The sequence below is a fragment of the Anabrus simplex genome, chromosome 1 (assembly GCF_040414725.1).
Source record: "Anabrus simplex isolate iqAnaSimp1 chromosome 1, ASM4041472v1, whole genome shotgun sequence".
Taxonomy (NCBI): Eukaryota; Metazoa; Arthropoda; class Insecta; order Orthoptera; family Tettigoniidae; genus Anabrus; species Anabrus simplex.
In genome coordinates, this window is record NC_090265.1 from 1,613,905,102 (window position 1) to 1,613,928,513 (window position 23,412).

General features: G+C 39.4%; 1 protein-coding gene across 4 annotated transcripts in view; it reads right to left on the reverse strand.

Annotated features, from left to right (window-relative positions):
- The window catches only part of LOC136858597 (tether containing UBX domain for GLUT4), a 265,079-nt gene that overhangs the window by 215,788 nt on the left and 25,879 nt on the right, over positions 1 to 23,412 (reverse strand). For all 4 annotated transcript variants that reach the window (XM_067138272.2, XM_067138275.2, XM_067138273.2 and 1 more), the window contains exon 3: positions 11,818 to 11,987. In XM_067138272.2, coding sequence (XP_066994373.2) covers positions 11,818 to 11,987 — 170 coding nt within the window. The remainder of the gene's footprint in view (positions 1 to 11,817; positions 11,988 to 23,412) is intronic.

The following is a 23,412-nucleotide window of genomic DNA, read 5'->3' on the forward strand; positions in this document are numbered from 1 at the left end:
TCTTTATAACGACTCATCTGCGATTTCTGAGGTAAGAGCTAAAGAGTTGTAAAGCAGTCTGATTTAGATAAAGGGATTTTAATTTGGCTAGCAATATGTCTAAGTAACAGTGTCGAATGCACTGCTAAAATCAAGAAGAGTAAGTAATGTGACCTGTTCACTCATTGCGTATCTAATGTCTTCTGTAACCTTCAATAGGGCAGTGGTCGTGCTGTGTCCCTTTTTAAAGCCTGTCTGTAATGGGTCAAACAAGGAATATTTGTTAAGATACCCCGTTAGTTGCTGATGGATTATGCATTCGAAGGGTTTGGAGAGAGATGAAAGTATACACACAAGTCGATAGTCTGATAGGGGAAATAGCTGGAGACTTATGGTACCCGATTTATTATTGCATCTTTCCATATCCTTGGATATGTTCCAGAACTGAGGCAGAAATTATATATGTGAGTAATTACTGGGCAAATAATATCTAGAATGCGTTTAATGATGATGAAGGGGAGATCAACTCCAATGGCATTTGACTTGACCAAAAGCAGGTCACGCTTCACCTTGGTTTCATTAACAGTAAGGAATTTGAACATTGGTCTATTTGGTGGCGGTTTAGTCAGTAATGTGTTAATTGAATGAGTTATAATCTGTGGTTGGTGCTTAATTTTAACGTCAGAGAAGTGTTTATTTAAGTCGTCAAGTGATATATCTGGGTTACAATGGTTACGTTCAAGTTTCCCTATTCCCATGGAGCCAAGCTCTCGCCATGTGCTTCGTGCATTCATATTATTAGCTAGCTGTTGGTAGTGAGAGAATTTATTTCGGATCAATACTTTTTGTTGCGCAGAGACCGATACTGTTCAAGTACATCAGGAGAGTTGGTTTGCCTATATAGCCGATGTAATGAATCTCGATGGGACATCATGCGTTTGACGTCATCAGTTAGCCATGGTAAGGGAGGTCTAAATACTTCAACTCTACATTTCGGATCATGCTTATTGAGGAGACAAAGTAAGAGGGAATTGAACTTTTGTAGTTTCATATCAATATCATTTATACCGAGCTCGATAGCTGCAGTCACTTAAGTGCGGCCAGTATCCAGTAATCCGGAGATAGTGGGTTCGAGCCCCACTGTCGGCAGCCCTGAAGATGGTTTTCCGTGGTTTCCCATTTTCATACCAGGCAAATGCCGGGGCTGTACCTTAATTAAGGCCACGGCCGCTTCCTTCCAGTTCCTAGGCCTCTCCCATCCCATCGTCGCCGTAAGACATATCTGTCGGTGCGACGTAAAGCAAACAGAAAAAAAAAAAAAAAAAATGTCCCCCCAAAGAGAATTAGAAGTATCCAGTCTAAAGTCATGCATATTTATATGTTTAACATCCTATAAGTGATATATTTAGTTTTATATTTTGGCACTTTAAGAGAATATGACTGGTATATCAAGTCATGCTTAGAACTGCATGGAACAGGAATCTGTCCACGATTTATTTAGTATTTAAAACATTTTTTTTCATTTTTTTGTCCGTATTGACTCAAGATTTTACAATGCTTGGTAAAGCTAAAGGTTCCACCTATTCAATGCATTATCATATGGTCTGTTTAGAACATCACATATTTATTTAACTTATTGTAAAATACATCTTTGGGACCGGTTTCGGCAATCCACTATGCCATCATCAGCCATTGAAAGTTTAATAGCAAGGAACATTCAAAAAATAAAAAATATGCTATAGAATCAGTATAGAATGTATGAAGCAAAATTTTACGAGTGTTATTCGTAACCATTAAATCAAGAATGGTATGAGACAAGGAGGTGGTTCCGATAGTGTGGTTAGTCGGTTGTAGTGGTAATACTGTCATGTTACACGATTGGAATATGTTCAGCAATTGCTTTGTTTCACTTGTCTACTGTAATATGTCAGTATTGAAGTCTCTAAATATTAATACGTGTTCATAAGTCGGTAATAGTCTATGTAGAATGTCTTCAAAGTCAGTCATATGCCCTACTCTGGGGGGCCTGTAGACAACACAAATTAATACCTTTACTGGAGAAATAATTGCCTCCGCGAACATGAACTCTGGTCTCGGCTCAGCAGAGTGGCCAGAAGTGTAAACTATTTTACAACGGATATCGTCTCTACGGTATAAAGCTACTCCTCCTCCTCTCCTGTCACCTCTGTCATGCCTGTATAGACGATATCCGTTTATATCTACCATGCTACTAGGAATGGATTTTCTGAACCAGGTTTCACTCACTCCAGCAATATGCACGTTGCTCTCTTGAAGCTCGTCAATATGGGCTGGGACAGACTGTGCATTTGTGTGAATGCAGTTCAAGGAATGGGGTTTAGTCACAAATATTTTCTCTAGCATGTTACAAAGCAATGGGAGGGAAGGGCGCAAGTGCTGGGTGGGTGGGGAAAGGGAAGGAGCAGGTCGCTGTCTATCTGAAGGTCATTGCCATACTTAGGGGGAGGCATAACAGTACTCTGTAATAAAGGAATTACCCAGGAGAGAAAACATGCATCTTACCTTCATATCTCTATAGATGTACTGTCAACTTATACTTGCATTCAAACACACACACAAAAATTAACTGAACTGAGGCACACGCACTATAATATAAACCTATCGTAAGATTACTACGGTATAATACAGCCATTGTGGACTAATCAGTTCATCTCTGCACCAAGCCTTTGTAGAACAGAATCTAGCTCAGCAGGTGTATTTACAAAATACTTTTTGCCGCCACTGTCCATTAAAATGATACATCCATCTTGTGACCAAGCTCGCCTGCCCACACATTCACTGGCTTTGTGAAGCATCTCCTTCCTCGTCTGAGTAAGAGACTCTGTTATTAACAACTGATTACCCTTTAAAGCCCATTCAGCATGCCACACTGCTTCTCGCTCATGGTAACTAACAAATTTTACTATTATGGGTCTCTTACCATTAGCCACTGCATCTGCCATTGTCCCCTTACTACCTCAAGTCTGTGGCACCTGTCGATGCTGGCCATTGTCAGTTCAATGTTCAGTTACTCCATCACAGTGTTCAGTACCTTTACAGCAGCATCCTCATTAGGACACTCATTAACACCGTGAAAAAGAAAATTCCTCCTTGAGTATCGTTCCTGAGCATCCAGTATATCGTCTTGCTTGTTAGCTCTCAGCTGAAGTGCCGAAAGTTCTTGCTTGATGGATTCAAGCTCAAATTTTCTGAACTTAGATCTGTCTAACATAATGTCATCTGTGACACCTATATCCTGAAGATCTTTTCCAACTTCAAGCAGCCAGCTGTTTTTTTACTTTCATTGACAGGGCAAAACTAAATTATTTCGATCAATCCCTGATTACTCATTCTGAGAATATGTCCTTAAAATTTCAAACATATTTTCCTAAATGAGTAAGATTTTCTCTGATTGTTGGTACAGGTCATGAGATTTCCTTACCATCCAAACTCCTCCTGGATAGACTGGTCAAAAAATTTTCCTTAAGATTTTTCTTTCTTCTACATCTTTAATCAATGATCTGCCCCCAATGATCAGTGCTTCAGGCTTGATTACAGTGTTATGCCATGACTTTGCATTTCAGGATATAGAGCTTTTATTATAGCTGCTCCACGTGAGTCTGTATGCTCTTTGTAGTTCAGAGCCTCTTTCTTTGTTTGCTTCATGATTGAGCCCTGAAGGTTGGATGACTTCTCTCAGGTATTTGAATTTAGACACTTGGGATATTTTGCCATATTGAGTTTTCATTGGTTGTCCATCTAGGTACCAAAGGGATCCTTCCACATAGTGAGTTTTCTGATATGAGAAACTTCTTTTCCTGAGTCCGAATCACTTTTTCCAAAACAAGATTAAACACAATTTAACCTCGGAAGTTGTGCCTGTTAGTGTTTGCAGGATTAACTCTCTTGTTTTCCTGACTTTGAATTCTTGCAGTACACTGACAAGTGTGTCTATAGAGTCATATGCCCTTTTGAAGTCCCTAAAAGTAATCACCGATTGCCTGGTTTTAGGAATTTGTAGGATGGTTTCAAGGTTAAGAATCTGTTCTGTGCACAACATGCCTTTACTGAACCCTGTCTGATATTCTCCAATGAAATGATCTGTTTGCATTACAAGTCTCTTGAGTAGGAGTTTTGAAAGATTTTTGTAGGTGACTGCTAGTATGGAAATACAGTACCTCCGTAGTTATTTATGTCAGTTTTATTCCCTTTCTTCTGCAACAGGTGAATTATTGCACACTTCCAGTCTTCAGGAATTGTTTCACTGTAAGAATTTTATGGATTTTCTGAGAAAGATTTCACCCACCTCCTTTCCGCATTTTGGCAATTATACCATTTTCCCCTAGAGCATTGTTGTTTTTTAACTGGTGTATTATTTATTAAACTTCTATTGTTGGAGGCTCTGAATCTGGATTTGGTTCTGATGTTTCAAAAGTGAGTTGGTCAGTACGAGCTTTGCAATTTAGAAGGTCTTTGAAATGATCTGCTAAGGTTTACAGTTTTCTTCATTATTTTTTTCTAAAGTCCCATTCGGCTGTTTAAAACAGAGTGGGTGCCCTGTAACTGTCGTTTCTTCCTGAAAAAGTTCTGTAAAAGTTCCAAGAATTGTTTTTCTTGAACTCTTGCTCGATTTCTGCCAATCTCATCTGACCATAATGACTTAGTGGAATCTTATAATCTTTGATGTCTCCTTCTGGATTTTAATGAAGGCATGTCACTTCTCTGTGGTTTGCTGCGAATTCCAATCTTGCCATACTTTAATGCGGAGTTCTAACGCCTTATGACAGGTATCATTCCACCACTTATGTTTACGTTTCCTCGGTGGCATGTTAGTGCACTTGGCTGCTTTTACAAGTTCGTCTAAGTTCTGACAAACAAGTAGCATTTTGCTTGGAGATAATGGCCACGAAAGAGCTTGAGATTTGCTTCAGAATCTCTGGGTCGATCTGCAGGTTTCACCATGATCTACATTTGGGTGTGTAGGGTTGGAACTTCACTTTGATTAGAGATAGGTGGTGATCAGAGTCCATGATACCCTTCTTGACTTTCACATTCATGATCTCCTTTTGGTTTCTCTTTGTAGTAGCCACATGGTTTATCTGAAATTCTCTAAAATGGATGTTCAGGGACCTCCAGGTTGCTTCCTTCTGCAGGTGTGCTAAAAAATGAGTTGAGAGTTTCAGATCAAAAGTCTCACAGAAGTTGATTAATGTTTCTCCATTTTTATTTGTTCTTTTATGGGCAGGGTGGAGTCCTACGGTGGCTTTGTACTTAATTTTCTTTGCCTATTTGTGCACTGAAATCTCCCATCAAAATTATGATATGATGTTTAGGAATTTGGGCTACTGTTTCTTCTAGAAGTTCCCAGAATTCTTCCACCTTTTCTGGGTCTTTTTGGTTGTAATTATTTGTAGATGCATGAGCACTGAAATTTTTTTCAGATGAAGATGCAAAACTCATAACTGAATTTATGATATTCTTCCTTACTGCAAACTGCATTTCAAGTCATCAGCGAAGGCCAAACACTAAATTAATTTTGTTTTCACGTAATCTGCCGAACTGTATTGGTGTGTTAAAGACTGGAATTGCTGGTTTACCTTTGTATATTCTGTAGTTGCCTGACTCGCAGTGATTTTCACCCATATATCTGGTTTCTTAAAGAGCTAAAAAAAATTGGATAGCCGGGCTGAGTGGCTCAGATGGTTAAGGCGCTGGCCTTCTGACCCCAACGTGCCAGGTTCGATCCAGGCTCAGTCCGGTGGTATTTGAGGGTGCTCATATACGTCAGCCTCGTGACGGTAGATTTACTGGCACGTAAAAGAACTCCCGCGGGACTAAATTCCTGCACCTCGGCGTCTCCGAAGACCAAAAAAGTAGTTAGTGGGACGTAAAACAAATAACATTATTATTATTATTATTATTAAAATTTGGATATTTAGTCTGCCCAACATGACCATTAATTGCTTCAATTTGCCAGTTTTGAGAACTGTATTAATGCTGATGTTGGCAAGAAAATGCTTGCCTTTGGGATGAAGAGATTTGGGAAGCTCAGATACATTCCCGCATGATGTTCTCGGTCCCCCAGAATCCAATGACCGAGAAAACTTAGTTCAATCACTAGGGCCGGGCATAGTTTCTATGTCAGCTGACATTTCCATCATGCTAAAAGATTGAAGGTAATGGGGAGACTGTCAATGGTCGATCTCAATGTTACAACTAAGGAAATGAGTCTTATAGGTTGCATTAAGATAGTTTCTGGATGTCCTGCTGCTTCTGCTTGCCAGCCGCCTCTAATATGTGTGTGGTCTGCGAGAGCTATTTTATTTCTCTCAAGTCCGTCAGCAAGCCAGTTAGGACCCCCCTAACCGCCACCTGGGATGCACCACGTGGGAGTATCACCTCTCCCCCTGCTACAACAGCGAAGTAGGTTCATGGCTTTAAGATCCTGTTATTTTTTACAAGTGGCTTTATGTCGCACTGACAAAGGTAGGTCTTATGGCGACAAATGGACAGGAAAGGGCTAGGAGTGGGAAGGAAGAGGCCATGCCTTTAATTAAGATACAGCCCTAGCATTTGCCTGGTGTGAAAATGGGAATCCACGATAAACAATCTTCAAGGCTGCCAACAGCGGGGTTCGTACCCACTATCTCCTGAATACCGGATACTGGACACACTTAAGCGACTGCAGCTATTGGGCTCAGTGATCCTATCATTATTATTATTATTATTATTACTATTATTATTATTATTATTATTATTATTATTATTATTATTATTATTTCTTCTCATACCCTGATGGGGTCATAGGAGTGATTGAGCCACTTGAGGATTTGGCCTATTCATGGCACGATGCCCCTCCTGACACCAACTATTATTGAGTGTTTCTGTTGTGGTTGGTAGTGTGGTTGTGTTGTCTGAATATAACGATTAATGTACTGGAAAAAAACACAGAGTCCCCAAATCCAGGGTCCTCTGAACCAAAGGCCTCAGTGCTGCTACTGCTATTATTATTATTATTATTATTATTACTACCCATAAGAAGTCCATTTCACACATACCGGGGGCAGCAGAAATAACTCCCCAATGTTAAACGTAAACGACAAAGCAATACTAGAAGCTATTCAATTTATTTCAGAGGCTGAAAAAGCAGTGTTTGCCATTTACTCAACATAATTTGCAGTTTATTTTGGTAGAGTTGAGTGGCAGAAATAACTCCTACATTTACCACCACTGTTTCACAGGTGTTACTGGTGATCCATGTGGTAGGATGGTGGCCTTCAATACCATGTGCTCTATCATGTTATTCGCAATCATGTTGTGGAGTGCATTCTTTCTTACTTCCTTACTCCTTGACGCTACGGTCCTTGTAGAACCTTGGTCTCTGCAACAATCTTCTTCCAAAGCTCTCTGTCGATTGGCTTGGTCCTCCATCTCCAGACTCCCATGGTACGTAGATCAGCCTCCACCTCTTCTATTCATCGCTTTCTTGGTCTACCTCGACATCGTCTTCCACCTGGATGCCCCTCCAGCACTTTCTTAGGTTCTCTTGTAGTCTCCATTCGATGGACATGTCCTAGCCAACGCACTCTAGCAGTCTTCATCAAAGATACTATATCCTGCTCTTGGTACAGGTCTCTAAGCTCTTGATTAGACCTAATACACCATCCCAGTTCAGTTTTAACTGGCCCAAAAATCTTCCTCAATATCTTTCTTTCCCATGTCATTAACCTATATTCTTCTGTTTTATTTAATACCCAGGTCTCAGCTCCATATGTAACCACTGGTCTAATGACAGTCTTATGAATGGTCAACTTAGCTTTCCTGGATATTTGTTTGTTTCTTAATATTGGAATTAAGGCAGTATAGCATCAATTTCCTGCAGCTTATTTCCTTTTTTTGTTTCATTTTGTGAAGTAATCAGAGAACCTAGATATGTAACTTCCTGTACCCCTTCAAAACACTTTTCTCCACACCTAAGTGCATTTGGAGGTTGATTAGATCTGGAACTCACTAGGAACTTAGTTTTGTTGTTATTCACTACCAGTCCAATTTGCTGTGCTCCCCTCTCCAATTCTTCATAGGTTTCAAGCACTAGGCCTACATTCTTTGTACGAGAAATTATGGCCACATCATCTGCATATGCCAATATTTGAATTATTCTATGATATATGTTCCTTTCACGATTTGCAGTGATGGTACGCACAGCTGTTTCTAAAGCTATATTGAAGAGGACACTTGAAACCCACTTTTACATCGAAGGTTCGCGATACTTGCCCTTGTACGCATACCTTAAATTTACTTCCACTCAAAGCTGTTTTTACCAACCTAATCAGCTTCCCAGGATAACTAAGGGCTTTCATTTCGATGAGTAGTTTTCCTCTTTGCACTGAATCATATGCTTGTTTAAAATCAACGTACAGTTGATACAGTGGTATGTTGTATTGATAGCACCTCTCCAGGATGATCCTCATTGTAAAGATATGATCTACTGTTGAACGGTTGGCACGAAATCCACACTGATATTCTCTAAGATCCTGCTCTGCTTTGAGTGTTAGACGCTTAGCTATTATTATGGTAAAAATCTTGTAGCCTATGCAAAGCAGAGATATCCCTCTTTAATTTTCACATTTCAATTTATTTCCCTTCTTAAGAATTGGGTACACCAAAGCTTTTTCCCATTCTTCTGGTAATTTCTCTGTTCGCCAGATTTCCAGTATCAACTTACACAATGTTTGTATCAATACCGCTCCACCATATTTTAACAACTCAGCTGTTATTCCATCTTCTCCTGGCGACTTATTATTCTTCATCGATAAGAGGACACCTTTTACTTCTTCCAAAGTGGGTGGCTCACTATTGCATTCCTCTGATTAATCTTCATTAGATTCACTATTTGGCAATCCTAATTCATATTCTTCATTTTGTATTTTAACTGGATTCAAAACCTCCTCAAAATATTCTGCCCATCTATCTAATATTTCCTGGGTATTTCCAAGTAGTTGCCCATCCTTATTTTGAATGCAGCTTACTCTTGGTTGAAATCCATTTTTTCCCTGCTTTACGTTTCTATAAAACTTTCTACTTTTCTTATGCTCATAATCTTGTTGCATCTCCTATCAGATCTTTTTCCATTTCTCTTTTTTTTCCACAAAGATTCTTGGCTTCCCTTCTGCATTCCACATATTTGGTGAGTAACTCTTGTTGCCCGTTGCATATATATCACCCTTACTTTATTTCTTTTCTCCAAGGCTAGCTTTACTTCCTCATCATACCAATCCTATTTTGGCTGTTTCTTTCTTTCTCCTAGTACCTCCTGGGCTGCATTCGTGATGGCTTCTTTAATCACCCGCCATGATTCATCCACTGTTACTGAATTTTTATGGTTTTTCAAAGCTTCTTCAACCTGTCTTTCATACTCCTTCCTCCTTGCATCATCATTAAATTGTTCTTGGTTAAATCCTTTCCTCCTTTCTGCTTTACCTCTGACTCTTACCGCAAGCTTTTGTTTCAATTTAGCCTTCACCAAATAGTGGTCTGAATCTATATCCGCACCTCTATAAGTACGCACATCCTGTACATCTGATGCATGTCTTTCATCAATCAGTATGTGGTCGATTTGATTCTTGGTGTTCCCATCTGGTACCTCCCAAGTTTCTTTATGAATTCTCTTGTGCTCAAATGTAGTGCTACTGATTACCATATCCTTTGCTGTAGCGAAGTCAATAAGCCGTAACCCATTGTTGTTACTTTCCAAATGTAAACTCTGTGCTCCTATTGTGGGTCTAAATTCTTCCTCTTGTCCCACTTTTGCATTGAAGTCCTCAATTACTATTTTAATGTCATGTCTAGGTGCCTCATCGTACTGTTTCTCTAGTTCTTCATAAAACTTATCCTTTAGTTCATCCTCCTTTTCTTCCGTAGGTGCATGTACGCTTATAAGTGTATAATTGAAGAAACGGCCCCCGATTCTCATGATACAGATTCTTTCATTTACTGCCTTGTAAGACATTAAGGTATGCTTCAGTTGTTTAGATATCATAAAGCCTGTTTCACAGATGTTATTGCTATTCTCACTATTGATTAAAGTATAATCTTGTAAATCGAACATCTCAATTTCCCGCCATCTAATTTCTTGTAGAGCAGCGATTTCCACATTATACTTTCTTAGTTTCTCTTCTAGTTTTCTGCTTTTCTCTGGCTGGAGTAGGCTTCTCACATTCCAAGTCGCTAATACCAATCCATAACCATTTCCTAGCCTAGGTCTTTTATAAACTCTATCCGTCCGGTTTGTTCTTACTCTTTGCAGCTTCTCAACCGTTTTTTTTTTTTTTTTTTTAAACGGGATAGAGTTGTCAACCCTATGCCCAACCCCCAACCTGGAGGACCAGGGTATCCCTTTTAGTCTGGATCATCACCTTCGATATGTCCGGCAAAGGAGGCCCTACCAGTAGCTAAGCTACCGCCAGCACAGCAATCAGGATCTTTTGACCACACAAGCCCCACAACCACGGCAAGGTAAAGATACCATCCATGGCGGTGGAGTGCATTCAGGATTGAAAATTGCTTCAAACGACGACTGAGTTACCACAACACAGCGCTCATTTCGGAGACACTATAGGCTAGATCAACATGCTGAAGTTCCCGAGAGGAAAACCATTTTACTATGGGTTGCCAATTTCAGAATAACAGGTTTTGCTTTAAAACCAAAGCCACCTGGTAGGCCTCACAGCGTTCAAACACCAGAAAACATCCATGCAGCGAGACAAGTGATTATCCAATCTCCTCAACGTTTTGTCCGAGGCATGTAGTTGCTACGGGACTAACTGATGGCATCCTCAAGAAATGGCTGTGCAGGATCCCTGTGGACGTGATCGCATCAACCGCGAAGGATTTTGAGAGACTAATCTGGAAGCTGTTCGAGCTGATGTCATCAGTCTACTGTCAAGTTACAAAGCTCACTTTCATCTGTTGGGCAATGTTAACAAACAAGATTTTCAGTAACGGACCAAAACCAATCCTCCACAGCTCTATCAGTGACCTCTCCACAGCAAATGCATCACTGTCTGATGCACTGTCGCTGAGAATAGTTTCCTTGAAGAGGACAAAGCTGCAACAGTAACTTCTGAGCGTTACACACAAATGCCAAACAACAACAAAGTAGGGAATCCCGCAGTATGGTTCCAAAAGGATGATGCCACTGTACACACACCAAGGGCATCAATGAACCTCCAAAAGGGAAATGTTTCCAAGGGGCTCGATTCCTTACAAGATGACATTCTGTGGCCAACCTCTTCCCCCGATCTCACACCTTGCGATTTCTTTCTCTGAGGATACCTGAAGGCTTAAGTCTAGCAACATAAGCCGCAAACACTACATAAACTGGAAGTTGCCATCTGTTAAGAAATCAAGGCAGTATCACCAAACATGACTAGGAGAGTGCTACAAAACTTTAGGGACTGACTTCAGATATGCATAGAAAAGGAGGATGTCATTTTCAAAACCTAGTGATGATGTACGTGAAGTAAATCACACAATACTTTTTCAAACTGTGAAACAAGTTTTTGAATAACCTCTAGCATGGCTTTTTTACCCACTTTTAACATTTGAGAGTTATTTCAGCTGCACCCTGTACTACGTCTCAAATCAGCGTCTTGCCACTGTCTGCCATTTAATCACTTGTTACAAAATGCAGGGGATACTGCGAGTGTAATTTACGTCACCATCCATGAGTAGTGTGAATAGAAAAGGAAAATACACTGAATTAAAAATTCTGCTTTCAACTCCTTAAAGGAGCCTGAATTTTAGAGTAAATCTACTGACCTGCTGGAGTAAATGTCCCAGTAAGCCTCTCTCCAGATTCCAACTGAAGAAGAAGGAGAACATCAGACTCTTCTCGTGTCTTTCTTGTCTTCGCCATCTCCAACAGGGCATTGTTAGGCAGACCAGAAAATCGTATGAGAGATGTTGAATCCAGAACATGGTTATGATGTCTGAAATTATTGAAATGTATTTCAATGAGACAAAGAACTAAATCCATCCAAATACAGCCTCATACACAAATATTTCACTAAATCACCATGTCTTACAATACTTAGTAATCTACCTCAACCAGTGAACGAAGATCTCCTTTAAATAGTAATTCTACTCTCTGCACTACTTCTTACAAGTTGAAACCAATATATTGAAACAGGAACCATCCGGTTACGCCTACAATTGCCCGTAATCGAACTGGAGACTGCACGGCCTGTTTCATAAGTTTAAATTTGTGCGCGTTGTAGTCTGTAATGCAACGCATGCTGCTAGCGAGATCGGTTGCAGCTTGCTAAGACACGACCACGACGTATACTGAAATCTGGTCCTCGCAAAGCTTGGCTTTATATAAGAAAATTGCACAGAGAAACAACAGCTGATGACATCCGTAACATTTTAAAAAACAACTGTATTGACACCCAAGAATGTGAGCAACTAGAATCAAAAAAGTCACTTAAAATATTTTAGAATAGTAATTCCATTTGAGATGTTAAACCTAGTTAACGAACCGCACTTTTGGCCAAAAGGAATCCAGGTACGAAGATTCAATTTTCAGAGAAATAACTTCTCAGGAGTCATGCTTCAGTGACAGAGCTTACGATGATAAAATAAACAACAGCAGAATCGTACATAAAGGATCACTTCACACGACTGAAAAGAAAATAGATTTTCTTTTGTGGAACATAGAAGGACTAAGACGCATTCTCAGTAATGCACCTGAGGATTTATACTTAAATAATGGTAATCATAGCATCAGATACATTTTTATTGGAGCCGCTTGGGTTACCAGGCTATTACATAATACATTCATACGCCAAGCATAAAGGCTTAGGAAGACCAGAAGGAGGAGTCTCCACTATATTCAATGATGCAGCAGGGAAAATTCAAGATATTCTAAAAGAAGAAAACATGATAATCTTGAAGGTTACCGATTTAACAATAATTGGGATATAATCAAATATCGAACCTCCGTCGAAGACACAGCAGAACAGATAAGTGCCCTTTCACTAATCAAAACTGAAAATAATATCACCATGGCCGGAGACTAATTGTAGACTAGCCAAGTCAAACTTCAAAACAACAATGATGTTGGATATCATGCTAGAGGAAGGGTACACTCTGATCAACAAGGCAGAAGAAATAACCTATATTGCTTACAATGGTACAAGTACTATAGACTGTCTTCTACAGAGGTAATACAGTATATGTGCCGTAAAACAACTTGGTGTACAGAAGTCAGCAAACACCCCACTGGCAAAACATGTACCAATACGTACTAGCTTTTTCCTTATGGCAAGTAATGTTAATAAACGACCAGCTTCAGACTCGCACAAACTCTCAAGAAGGTTAAATATATCAGACTTAATCAACAACAAACAGGCTTTAGATATCGCAAAAAGATACTTGACAGAAAATAACATCAACCTTGCTATGAGTACCATTCGAGATGCTCAATGCTGCAATGATGCCATTCAGAAGGAGGAAGAGTAAACCCTGGTTCGATACAGAATGCTACCAATCCCGGAGAGAAACATTAGGTGCCTTCCATTTAGCTAATATCAACATAAGTTCTCTTAGAAGAATACAAGAAACTTCTCAAGCGTAAGAAGTCACAGTAGGTCAAAAAGGAAGCGTTGTTAGAGGCAGAGGAAGCCCGCAGGACCCCTTCATTGCTCTTAAAAGAAGACCAATTACAACTGCTGAAGGTCCCAATGGACACGTGGGAGGATCATTTCAAGCAAATCTTGAATTCCGAACAAACAAGTACTGTAACTGTACGAGCGTATGACTCGCGCTTTTTAGGTTAGGAAGTTTTCATAAAATAATTTTTAATATGAAGTAATAGATACCTTGTGAGTTTTGAATTGAGATATAAGAACATTATATTGTAAGAAGAATATTTGGTTGTAGGGAATTATGTATCTATGTTTCTTTATATTGGTGTAACCTAAATTTGTGTATGAATCTGCACATGGCATAGCAGTAAAGTTTATGCAACCAGGAAAACAGCTACTATATCGATAAAGACAGTTGATGTTGGTTTAAAGTGTTGCAACATGTGGATTTTGGCGGACGCTGTGCTGCATGGAGCGAGTCTGTATATGTGTGTGCTACGAGTTTGTTGCTATTATTGTGTATTATTGTGCATGACTGTTACAGTTGCTGATTATTGCTATTGAAGTTACTGTTGACGACAATTGATACCGCGAAGTAGGTGCTGCACGAGCATTTTTACGGGAGCTTTATTACTGTAAAATTACTGAGTCAAGAGTGCATTGCTTGTTAATGGACATTCCTAGTGAGCAGTTGGTGAGATATGGTGTACGGTGATGTTTTATAAGACTATCGATTTTCCCTCACCGAGGAAAAGCTTATTATGGGCAGCCTTTAAATACGTAGTGTGGAGGTAATATGTATGTGGTTCACAGAACTAATTACAACTTGATGAAAAAAGTTACAGCCCAATTGTTCATTACCTGCATATTCTTGGAAGAATACTACATGCTTGTTAACTATTTAAAGTGGAGAGAACTTTTAAAAACTTACGCAAGAATGGAACTGGGTTCATTATTCTTTTACATTGTTCGATGTGCATTCAGATTCAGTAACCAGTATGGACTCAGTGTGAACAGTTTTCATTCATACTTGTTTGGCTGCAGTTCTCTTCACTTCATGTAATTTGATATTTTCTTCGCTGACACTTGACTTGACATTGTACGTAGCTAAGATTTGATTTGATATCACCTAGCATGTTGAGGTGTCTTATGGTTATACCTCATACAGTGACATTACTTGGTATTCTCAGATAGTGATGGTGCTTCTTGTTCAGCTTATATATGAGGTCAAAATGGGACGAAGATCTTGTAGCTTAATTCTAAATTGGTGCAGTATTTCTTGTGTGGTGATGTTTTGGATTAATCACAACCAACCTATAGATGGTGGCAAATTGAAAGGCTCAGAAGTCAAGATTTAAAAAGCGAGTGTTGTGTTAGGTTAGGGATCCACTTAGCAAATAACTGGTTATAAATCATAACGCAAGTTGGGGCATCTTGTCCTTACTAATCAATATGTTGAGTGAAAATTATATGTGCTGAATCTATTATAAGATATACCACATGAGGTATGTATGTACAGTGCAAATATTAAGTTGTTTGTGAAGTGGACAAGATGGAGATGTAATTGTTTATTGTGAGCAATATTAGACTTTTTGTAAACTTTTATTCTCAGTAAATGTAATAGTTAAGCGTATGATAACTTTTACTCACGGAGTGAAAACCTGGCATGTTACCTAAATTTAATTCCAGGGGTAGACAGGTATGGTTATATAGCAAGTTTGGAGCACTGTCAGCCTGATGACTGTCATCTTAGGAGAGGGAGTTCTGTCATGCTCTTTGAGTCAATTATTCTTGTAAATTGTTTGCAGGTGGTGCCTAGTTTTGTTACTTATACCTAATCCTAATGACTATTCATTCATGTAGTATCTTCTGTTTCACCAATAAGTTACAGTACTCTACCCAATACAAGACAATCACTCAAGATAGAGAAGATCTCCTTATTCACAGCAAATGAAATAGAATCGGCAATAAAGAAAACAAAAGTCAATAAAGCTGCAGGCCCAGATATGATTTATAACGAAGTGCTAAAAGTTTCGGCAGACGTACCAATCGAAATTTGGACAGAACTATTGAACAAATGTTTAACCACAAGCAAGATTCCAGAAGAATGGAGAAAATCTGTAATAAAAGTACTCTATAAGGAAAAAGGTTGCTGATGATGCTTGTTGTTTTAAGGGGCCTAACATCGAAGGTCATCAGCCCCTAAGGGAAAAGGGCCCTGGGAACTGACCTAGGGAGAGTCTCTGACTACCCTGAGACTCTGGCTAAATGGAGATGTGATGTGAATATAAGAACTCAACGAGAGAGTTCTTTTAGCCTCTCTCACCTCAATTCTTCATTTCCTACCTACACGTGGTGCACCTGTTAAGTCGAGCAACCCAGTGGAAGGTCGGGTAACAACCCCAGCGGGAAGCTGGGTCGGTGAGCAGAGTGGAATTGGGGGTCAGTGGAAGGTAACGGTAAACCACCACTGTTCATTTTCCCAAGACAACCTCATGGCTTTACTCAATCATAAATCAGTGTCCGGAGTAAGTCTCCCAGTCGGATCTCCGGGGGAGACATGGTTGAGCGGAGCATCTGAACGTGCAAATCAATCCAAACCAACCTTGCGTGTAGTTAGAAAGATTGCAACCTGGTATGTACGTGGTCTCTTACAGACAGGAAAACCGCCTATAGTTGAAAGAGCAATCAGCCTACATGATCTGGAAATACTTCGACTCAGCGAGACACACTGGAAAGGTTGTGGCCACTTTGTCACTCACTCGGATAACACCGTATATTCTTCTGGAAGTGAGGATCTGAGTCGGAATGGTGTCGCTGCAGTGATTCCTAAAATACTAGCCAGTGCTGTCGTCGGATATGAGCCTGTCTCCGACAGAATCATCTCCGTTAAGATGAATGCTTCTCCGTGTATGATCAACTTCATTCAGGTTTATGCTCCTACTGCAGTTGCACTAGATGAAGAAATCCATTAATTCTATGAGTTGCTGGAACACACCATCAGAAAGATTCCTCAGAAGGAAATATTAGTCATTCAGGGCGATTTTAATGCAAAGATAGGTGAGACTACTGACGAAAATCATTTGAGACATGTGGTTGGAAGGCACTGGTCTAGGTGCGAGAAATGAGCATGGTGGGCGTCTACTGGAGTTCTGTGTTGGCACTAACCTTTCTATCTGCAATACTCTCTTCCAACATCACCCACAGCGTCAATACACATGGATTTCTCCTGGAGACAGGGATTGAAATCAGATTGATTTCATTTTGGTGAGGGAACGATGGCAGACTTCTGTATTGGACTGCAAAACCTATCCTGGAGCAGAATGTGGTAGTGACCACATTATGCTATCCATAAAAATGCGGATCAAACTGAAATTGACCAAGAAGAAGAGAGTAACGCAGGTTCGCATTACTGACAAAAATGTTCTCCAAGATTTTGGGGAAAGAATAAGGCCAAAACCTCAGCAAGTACAGGAGGAAGGATCAGCTTCCCAAACATGGGATAACCTCAAGACAATCATTAATTCTTCTCTGCCTGAACCATTTACTACTTCTCCCCAAGCTAAGCACCCTTGGATATCGAACACCACTCTACTGCTGATAGAAGAGCGGAGCATACTGAAGAAACGTGGCATTCAAAACTAGCAAGACGAAGAAGCATACAGTGAACTTTGCCGTGAAATACAGCGCAATTGCAGAGCTGAAAAGACATGGTATCTCACCAGTATTTGTGATGAAACCGACCAACATCACAGGCTGAATCTAACACGTGATCTTTTTAAAAAAGTCAACAGCATTACCCGTGAATTCAAACCACGCATATGGCTGATTGAAGATGGCAACCTTATTACTGATAAGAACAAAGCAATAGAGAGGTGGAAACAATACTGTGAAATGCTGTATTGCAAAGGAAATAATTCTGCCCAACAGGAAATTTCTGAGGTATGACAAAGAACCTGACATTTTATTCACTGAAATTGTGAATGCTGTCAATCATTTGAAGAACAACAAAGCTGCAGGTATGGATGGTATTTCGGGAAAAATGCTGAAAGTGATGAGGGAGAAGGGCATGCATGTTCTACATTCGGTATGTAATATGGTGTGGAAAACTGGTGAATGGCCCAAGGACAGAACATCAATACTAATCCCTCTTCACAAAAAGGGGTCTATGAGGACGGTTTGAAAAGTTTTCGGAATCACCGCTAGATGTCAGTGCTAGAGCAACGAGGTACCCATGCAATAATCACACATCCTTTGTGAGTGAACACGTGGCGCGTCAGTGCTCTAGCTGCAGTAGTGTGGTAGTGACGACTCTGTTGTTGTTCCCGCGTAGTGATTTGTGACAAAGGAAAAAACTGAGATTTGAGCAGTGATTAAATACTTTGTAAAGAAAGGTATGAAAGCAAAGGAAATTCATGCCGACTTCCAGAACACACTGGGGGACTCTGCTCCTTCATTTTCAACTGTTGCCAGGTGGACCAGCGAGTTTAAATTTGGTCGGGAGAGCTTGGATGATGATCCGCATAGTGGACGGCCAAAAAGTGTTACGACCCCAGAATTTATCGCAAAAGTGCATAAAATGGTCATGGAGGATCGTCGACAAAGTGCGGGAGATTGCTGAAGCTGTAGGGATGTCTTCTGAATGGGTATATTATATTTTAACCGAAGAATTGGGTATGAAAAAATTATCCACAAGATGGGTGCCACAGCTCTTGACATTGGACAATAAACGCACCAGATTAGAAATGTCCGAACAAAGTCTGGCTCGTTTTCAGTACAACCAACAAGATTTTTTGGGCCGGTTTGTGACTACAGATGAAACTTGGGTCCACTACTATATACCAGAGACAAAACAGCAGTCAAAGCAGTGGAAACATGCTGATTCACCACCACCAAAGAAAGCAAAGGCAGTGCGTTCGGCCGGAAAGGTCATGGCCTCAGTTTTCTGGGATGCAAAAGGCATTCTGCTGATAGATTATCTTCCTACTGGCCAAACAATTACAGGGCAGTACTATGCAAATCTCCTAGACCAACTACAGGAAAAGATACGTGAAACAAGGCCTGGTTTGGCAAGGAAAAATGTCATCTTTCATCAGGACAACGCTCCGCCACACACAAGTGTTATTGCCATGGCAAAACTTCATGAACTGGGGTACGAATTGTTGCCACATCCACCTTAGTCACCTGATATGGCACCATCAGACTTTCATCTATTCCCCAAGCTGAAAATTTTCCTCGGTGGACAGAGATTTTCTACAAGGGAAGAACTGACAGCCGAATTGGAGAGGTATTTTGCAGGCCTGGAGGAATCTCATTTTCGAGATGGGATCAAGGCATTGGAACATTGCTGGACCAAATGCATTAGTCTACAGGGAGACTATGTTGAAAAATAAAAGCAGTTCCACCGAGGTTCGATACTTAATTCTAGTACATTCCGAGAACTTTTCAAACCACCTATGTATAAGGGATTGTTCCAATATCATACTATCGCATTAATATCCCATGCAAGCAAAGTTCTGCTCTACATAATAAATCAACGCCTTGCAAGTTTTGTGTCCCTGCCTTTATTTGCTTCCTGGACTACAAAAAGGCCTTTGATTTTGTTATGTGTGACAAGTTGTGGCAGGTGCTAAAGGAATTTGGGGTTCTACTGCATTTAATATCATTATTGAAAGGCCTGTATAAAAACTGTGCAGCAACCATAAAGGTGAATGGTGATCTCTCAGGCATTTTCAATGTGACAAATGGAGTAAGGCAAGGATGTATATTATCACCTCAACTCTACAACACCTATGCAGAGTGTGTCATCAAAAGAGCTCTGAATGGCTGGAATGGTGGAATCTCGATTGGTGGCAGAAAAATTAATAACCTGCGCTTTGCAGATGACACTTCCCTCATCACTGCTAGTGAAGAGGAACTTTATGACCTGCTTACAAGGGTGAAGAACACTAGTCTTCAGTATGGTCTAGAGATAAACATAAAAAAGACCAAACTAATGGTAGTTGATCGGCAAGGTCAAATCCAACTTACAGGATGTCTAAAGGACCTAGATATAGTTAAGGAAGTTGTATACTTGGTTAAACTTACTAAGATCTGGCAGAACCGGACAATATCAAAAGCCACGAAGATGAGCTTGGTAGGATCATTAGTGTTCTCCGTCTTTTTGTATGGCTGTGAGACCTGGACCGTGAATGCTAAAGACAAAAAGCACATTGATGCCTTTCAGATGTGTTGGCAGAGAATGCTATGTGCACCCTGGACAGAAAGAAGAACTAATGTTTCTATTCTGGACGAACTCTGCGTCAAGAAACACCTATCTTCCCGTGTGAGTGAGTTACCTCCAGTTCCTTGGCCACATTTTAAGATGAGACAGAGAGAACTTGGCAAAGGGCATTTTGCAAGGCAAAATCAAAGGCAGTAGACCACGAGGAAGAAAAGCAAGTAGATGGATAGATCAGGCAAAGAAGATCACTGGTCTACCACTTCAGATCATATTAAAGAAATGTGAAAAACCACTCGGGATGGAGACATCTTGTCAAGGTTGCAACACGGAAATAATAGAGTGACAGAGATACTTTTTATTTGCTTTTTAGCAAATTAATTAATTATAAACAGTACATGTTTTGTTCCTATTTGAGAACATCTTCAGCTGTTGCTTAGCTTAGGTGAATTACTGAATTTTTAAGTACATTATTTTCAGGTACCTTGTTCCTCTTAAAAACTATTTGAATATAAATTGAATTGAAATGAAATCAAAACTATGTGGTGGTTAAATGGGTGAAACTATTCATTTGAATTTCAAACTCTGGTACACTAAAATTATTCCGCTTGTCTTCCAGTTAAAAAGTTTTTGTTAAAATGTATGTCTCTTTGTCACTGTTCTAAATATTATGAATGTTCACTTCTTTCTCTCCTTCCAAGTTGGCTGTGTTTGTTTTGAGCTTACTTAATATTTCTTAAATTGAGTATAATGCGGAACCTTGAAGCCAATTGCCATTCGTTAATTATAAAGGGAGCTTCGTCTTTCTTGCAATGATAGAGTAATGAGCACAATGACTTATGATGATGATGATGATGATGATGATGATAAGGGAAAAGGTGATGCTAAGGATCCAAATTTGTATTGTGGAATAGCTTTGGAAAACAATATTTTTAAAATCTACTCAAAATTACTCACTGGGAAACTCATGAAGAATAGAGTCACTAATTCCTGACGAACAGTTTAGTTTCAGAGAAGGGAGATCAATATTACAAGCCATAGGCCATCTTCTAAATGACATTGTTCAAGCTCTAAGATATCGAAAAGGAAAGTTTCACACAATTTTCATCGACCCCACCAAAGCATTCGATCTAACAAACAGAACAAAACTTTTAGAAAAACTGGATGCGATGACAAAAGGAGGAAATGAAATCACATCAGCTGTTAAAAACATTTTGACTTTCAACAATTTGGAAATAAGGGATGGAGTAACTAGACTGCGAGAGAGTACCCGGACAAATGGGGTTTTACAAGGAGACCCAACGAGTCCTTTATTGTTCAATATCCCAACTGCAGATATTACACAGAATTTAGAGGCAACAAAATCAGTATCCTTATACATGTATGCAGATGATATGATTCTGGGCTCAGACATGAACTACAAAAACATTAAACGCTTCATATCTCTGGGCTGATGAAAATGACTTCATCAATTTCATCAAAACATTACACATGAATTTCTGAAAAGGGGGAAAAACCTCACCAGAGGACAAAGTGACCCTAGGGAAAAAAAAGTGATTGATACATTAAATTCATATAAATATCTTGGCAATACCCTACAGGCTTCATGTAATGCATTTCGGCTCCACATAAAGGAGAGAGTTACAGCTGCTATCAGAGGGATATAACACTATTAAGAATATTACCACTGTCTTTGCAAACAGCATTAACGCTATTCCACGCATCTCCCCAATACTAACATATGGCATAGAATTGATTTGGGAAAAATTCTCTTTAACTGATTTACCTACACTGGAAAAAATAAAAGCAGCTTACTTGAAAAGAGTGTTGGGAGTCTCAAGAACAGCATCTTCTTGTCTAGTTCATGAACTGGCCAGAGAACAATTCTATTTAGAAGATCTACGGCTGAATCTACCACTACCTGCTACTAATCTTGCAACTGAAGTTATTGAGAGAAGAAAACAAAACAAAAAAAAGTGCAGAAATATCTCAAGACTTCTACGCTACTAACGCAATGATTGACAGGAGATGGATGAACGAAAACCAACCATTAAGATCTGTTTTAACAAGACTTGCAATTCATGGATTTTATCAAATTGTGTACCAATAAGAAATTTCATGAGCAAAATATTGATTGCATGTGTATTATGTGGAAAACACTGTGACAAGTATAATAACTGTTTTCAACAAGAGAGTCAGATCGATAGTCGATTACAGTAAAGACTGAATTCATAAATTGTACTTGCACATTTGTGCGCAATTCCAAATATTTATAGAACTATTATAGAATGGATGACAGTAGACTAACTAAACGAATCTTCAAGTACCTTTGGGAAAAGAAATAAACCACCACCTGGATTCAAGAAGTCAAGAAAGACCTGGAAAGGAACAACATACGAGAAGAAGAATTATTGGAAAGAAAGACTTTTATGAAGAAGGTCTTACAAATGGAAGGATTCCAAGGGAGGAAGGAAAAGAAAACAGGCACAAAGTGGACTGAAGACAGGAAAAAGAAGCACAGTGAAACAATGAAAGAATACTGAAAGAAAAGGAAAGAACAACTAAGGAGGAAGAATTGAAATTGTAACATGGTCCTTAGAAGGCCCGAACACAAGAAGAAAACTATATCTATTCATTCAAACAGATGTTAAAAAAAAGTTTTTGTTTCCGGCACTTTTTAACTGTGACGTATGATATTCTCAATCAATCAATCAATCAATACTGATCTGCATTTAGGGCAGTCGCCCAGGTGGCAGATTCCCTATTTGTTGTTTTCCTAGCCTTTTCCTAAATGATTTCAAAGAAATTGGAAATTTATTGAACATCTCTCTTGGTAAGTTATTCCAATCCCTAACTCCCCTTCCTATAAATGAATATTTGCCCCAGTTTGTCCTCTTGAATTCCAACTTTATCTTCATATTGTCATCTTTCCTACTTTTATAAACTAATAAGTTTTTGAAAAATAATTTTCCTTTGTCCCTGTTCTACATTTTACAAGGATATTCTCTTCATTTGCTCTTTCCAAGGCGAATGTTGTTTGTTTTAATTTTATAAAAGTGTCTCTTGAATTCAATTAATTCAGGATCCCTGGAGTGATTGCTGTCATACTATTATTAAAAGAGTGTTTGAATGCTTTTCAATAAGTCCTTTAGAAGTGGATGAAAAATTTTAGAGTATAAAGTTACAGAGTCAAAAGTTCTCACCTACGCCGTGCCCCGCAGATACCGAGTTCAAAGTTACAGACGTTCGGAACTTGGTACTTCACGCATAAAGTAAAAGTATACTCGCCGGTACTTGTTGCTTGCTTGAAAACACAAGTATCATACTTTGGACATCATATTTTTGTGCCGTGTGTTACAAAACTGTCAGTAAACAACATAACTTGCAATTTAATGAGACAGTGACCTGCTATTTAGAACTCTATTTATTAAAATTACGTGCCCGTTATTTCACATGACAGAACATAGACTGTGAAACAGAACATTAATACTTTATGGTGTGCTAGATAGACAGCAGACTGTTTCTCGAGCATTACGTGTCCATTATTTC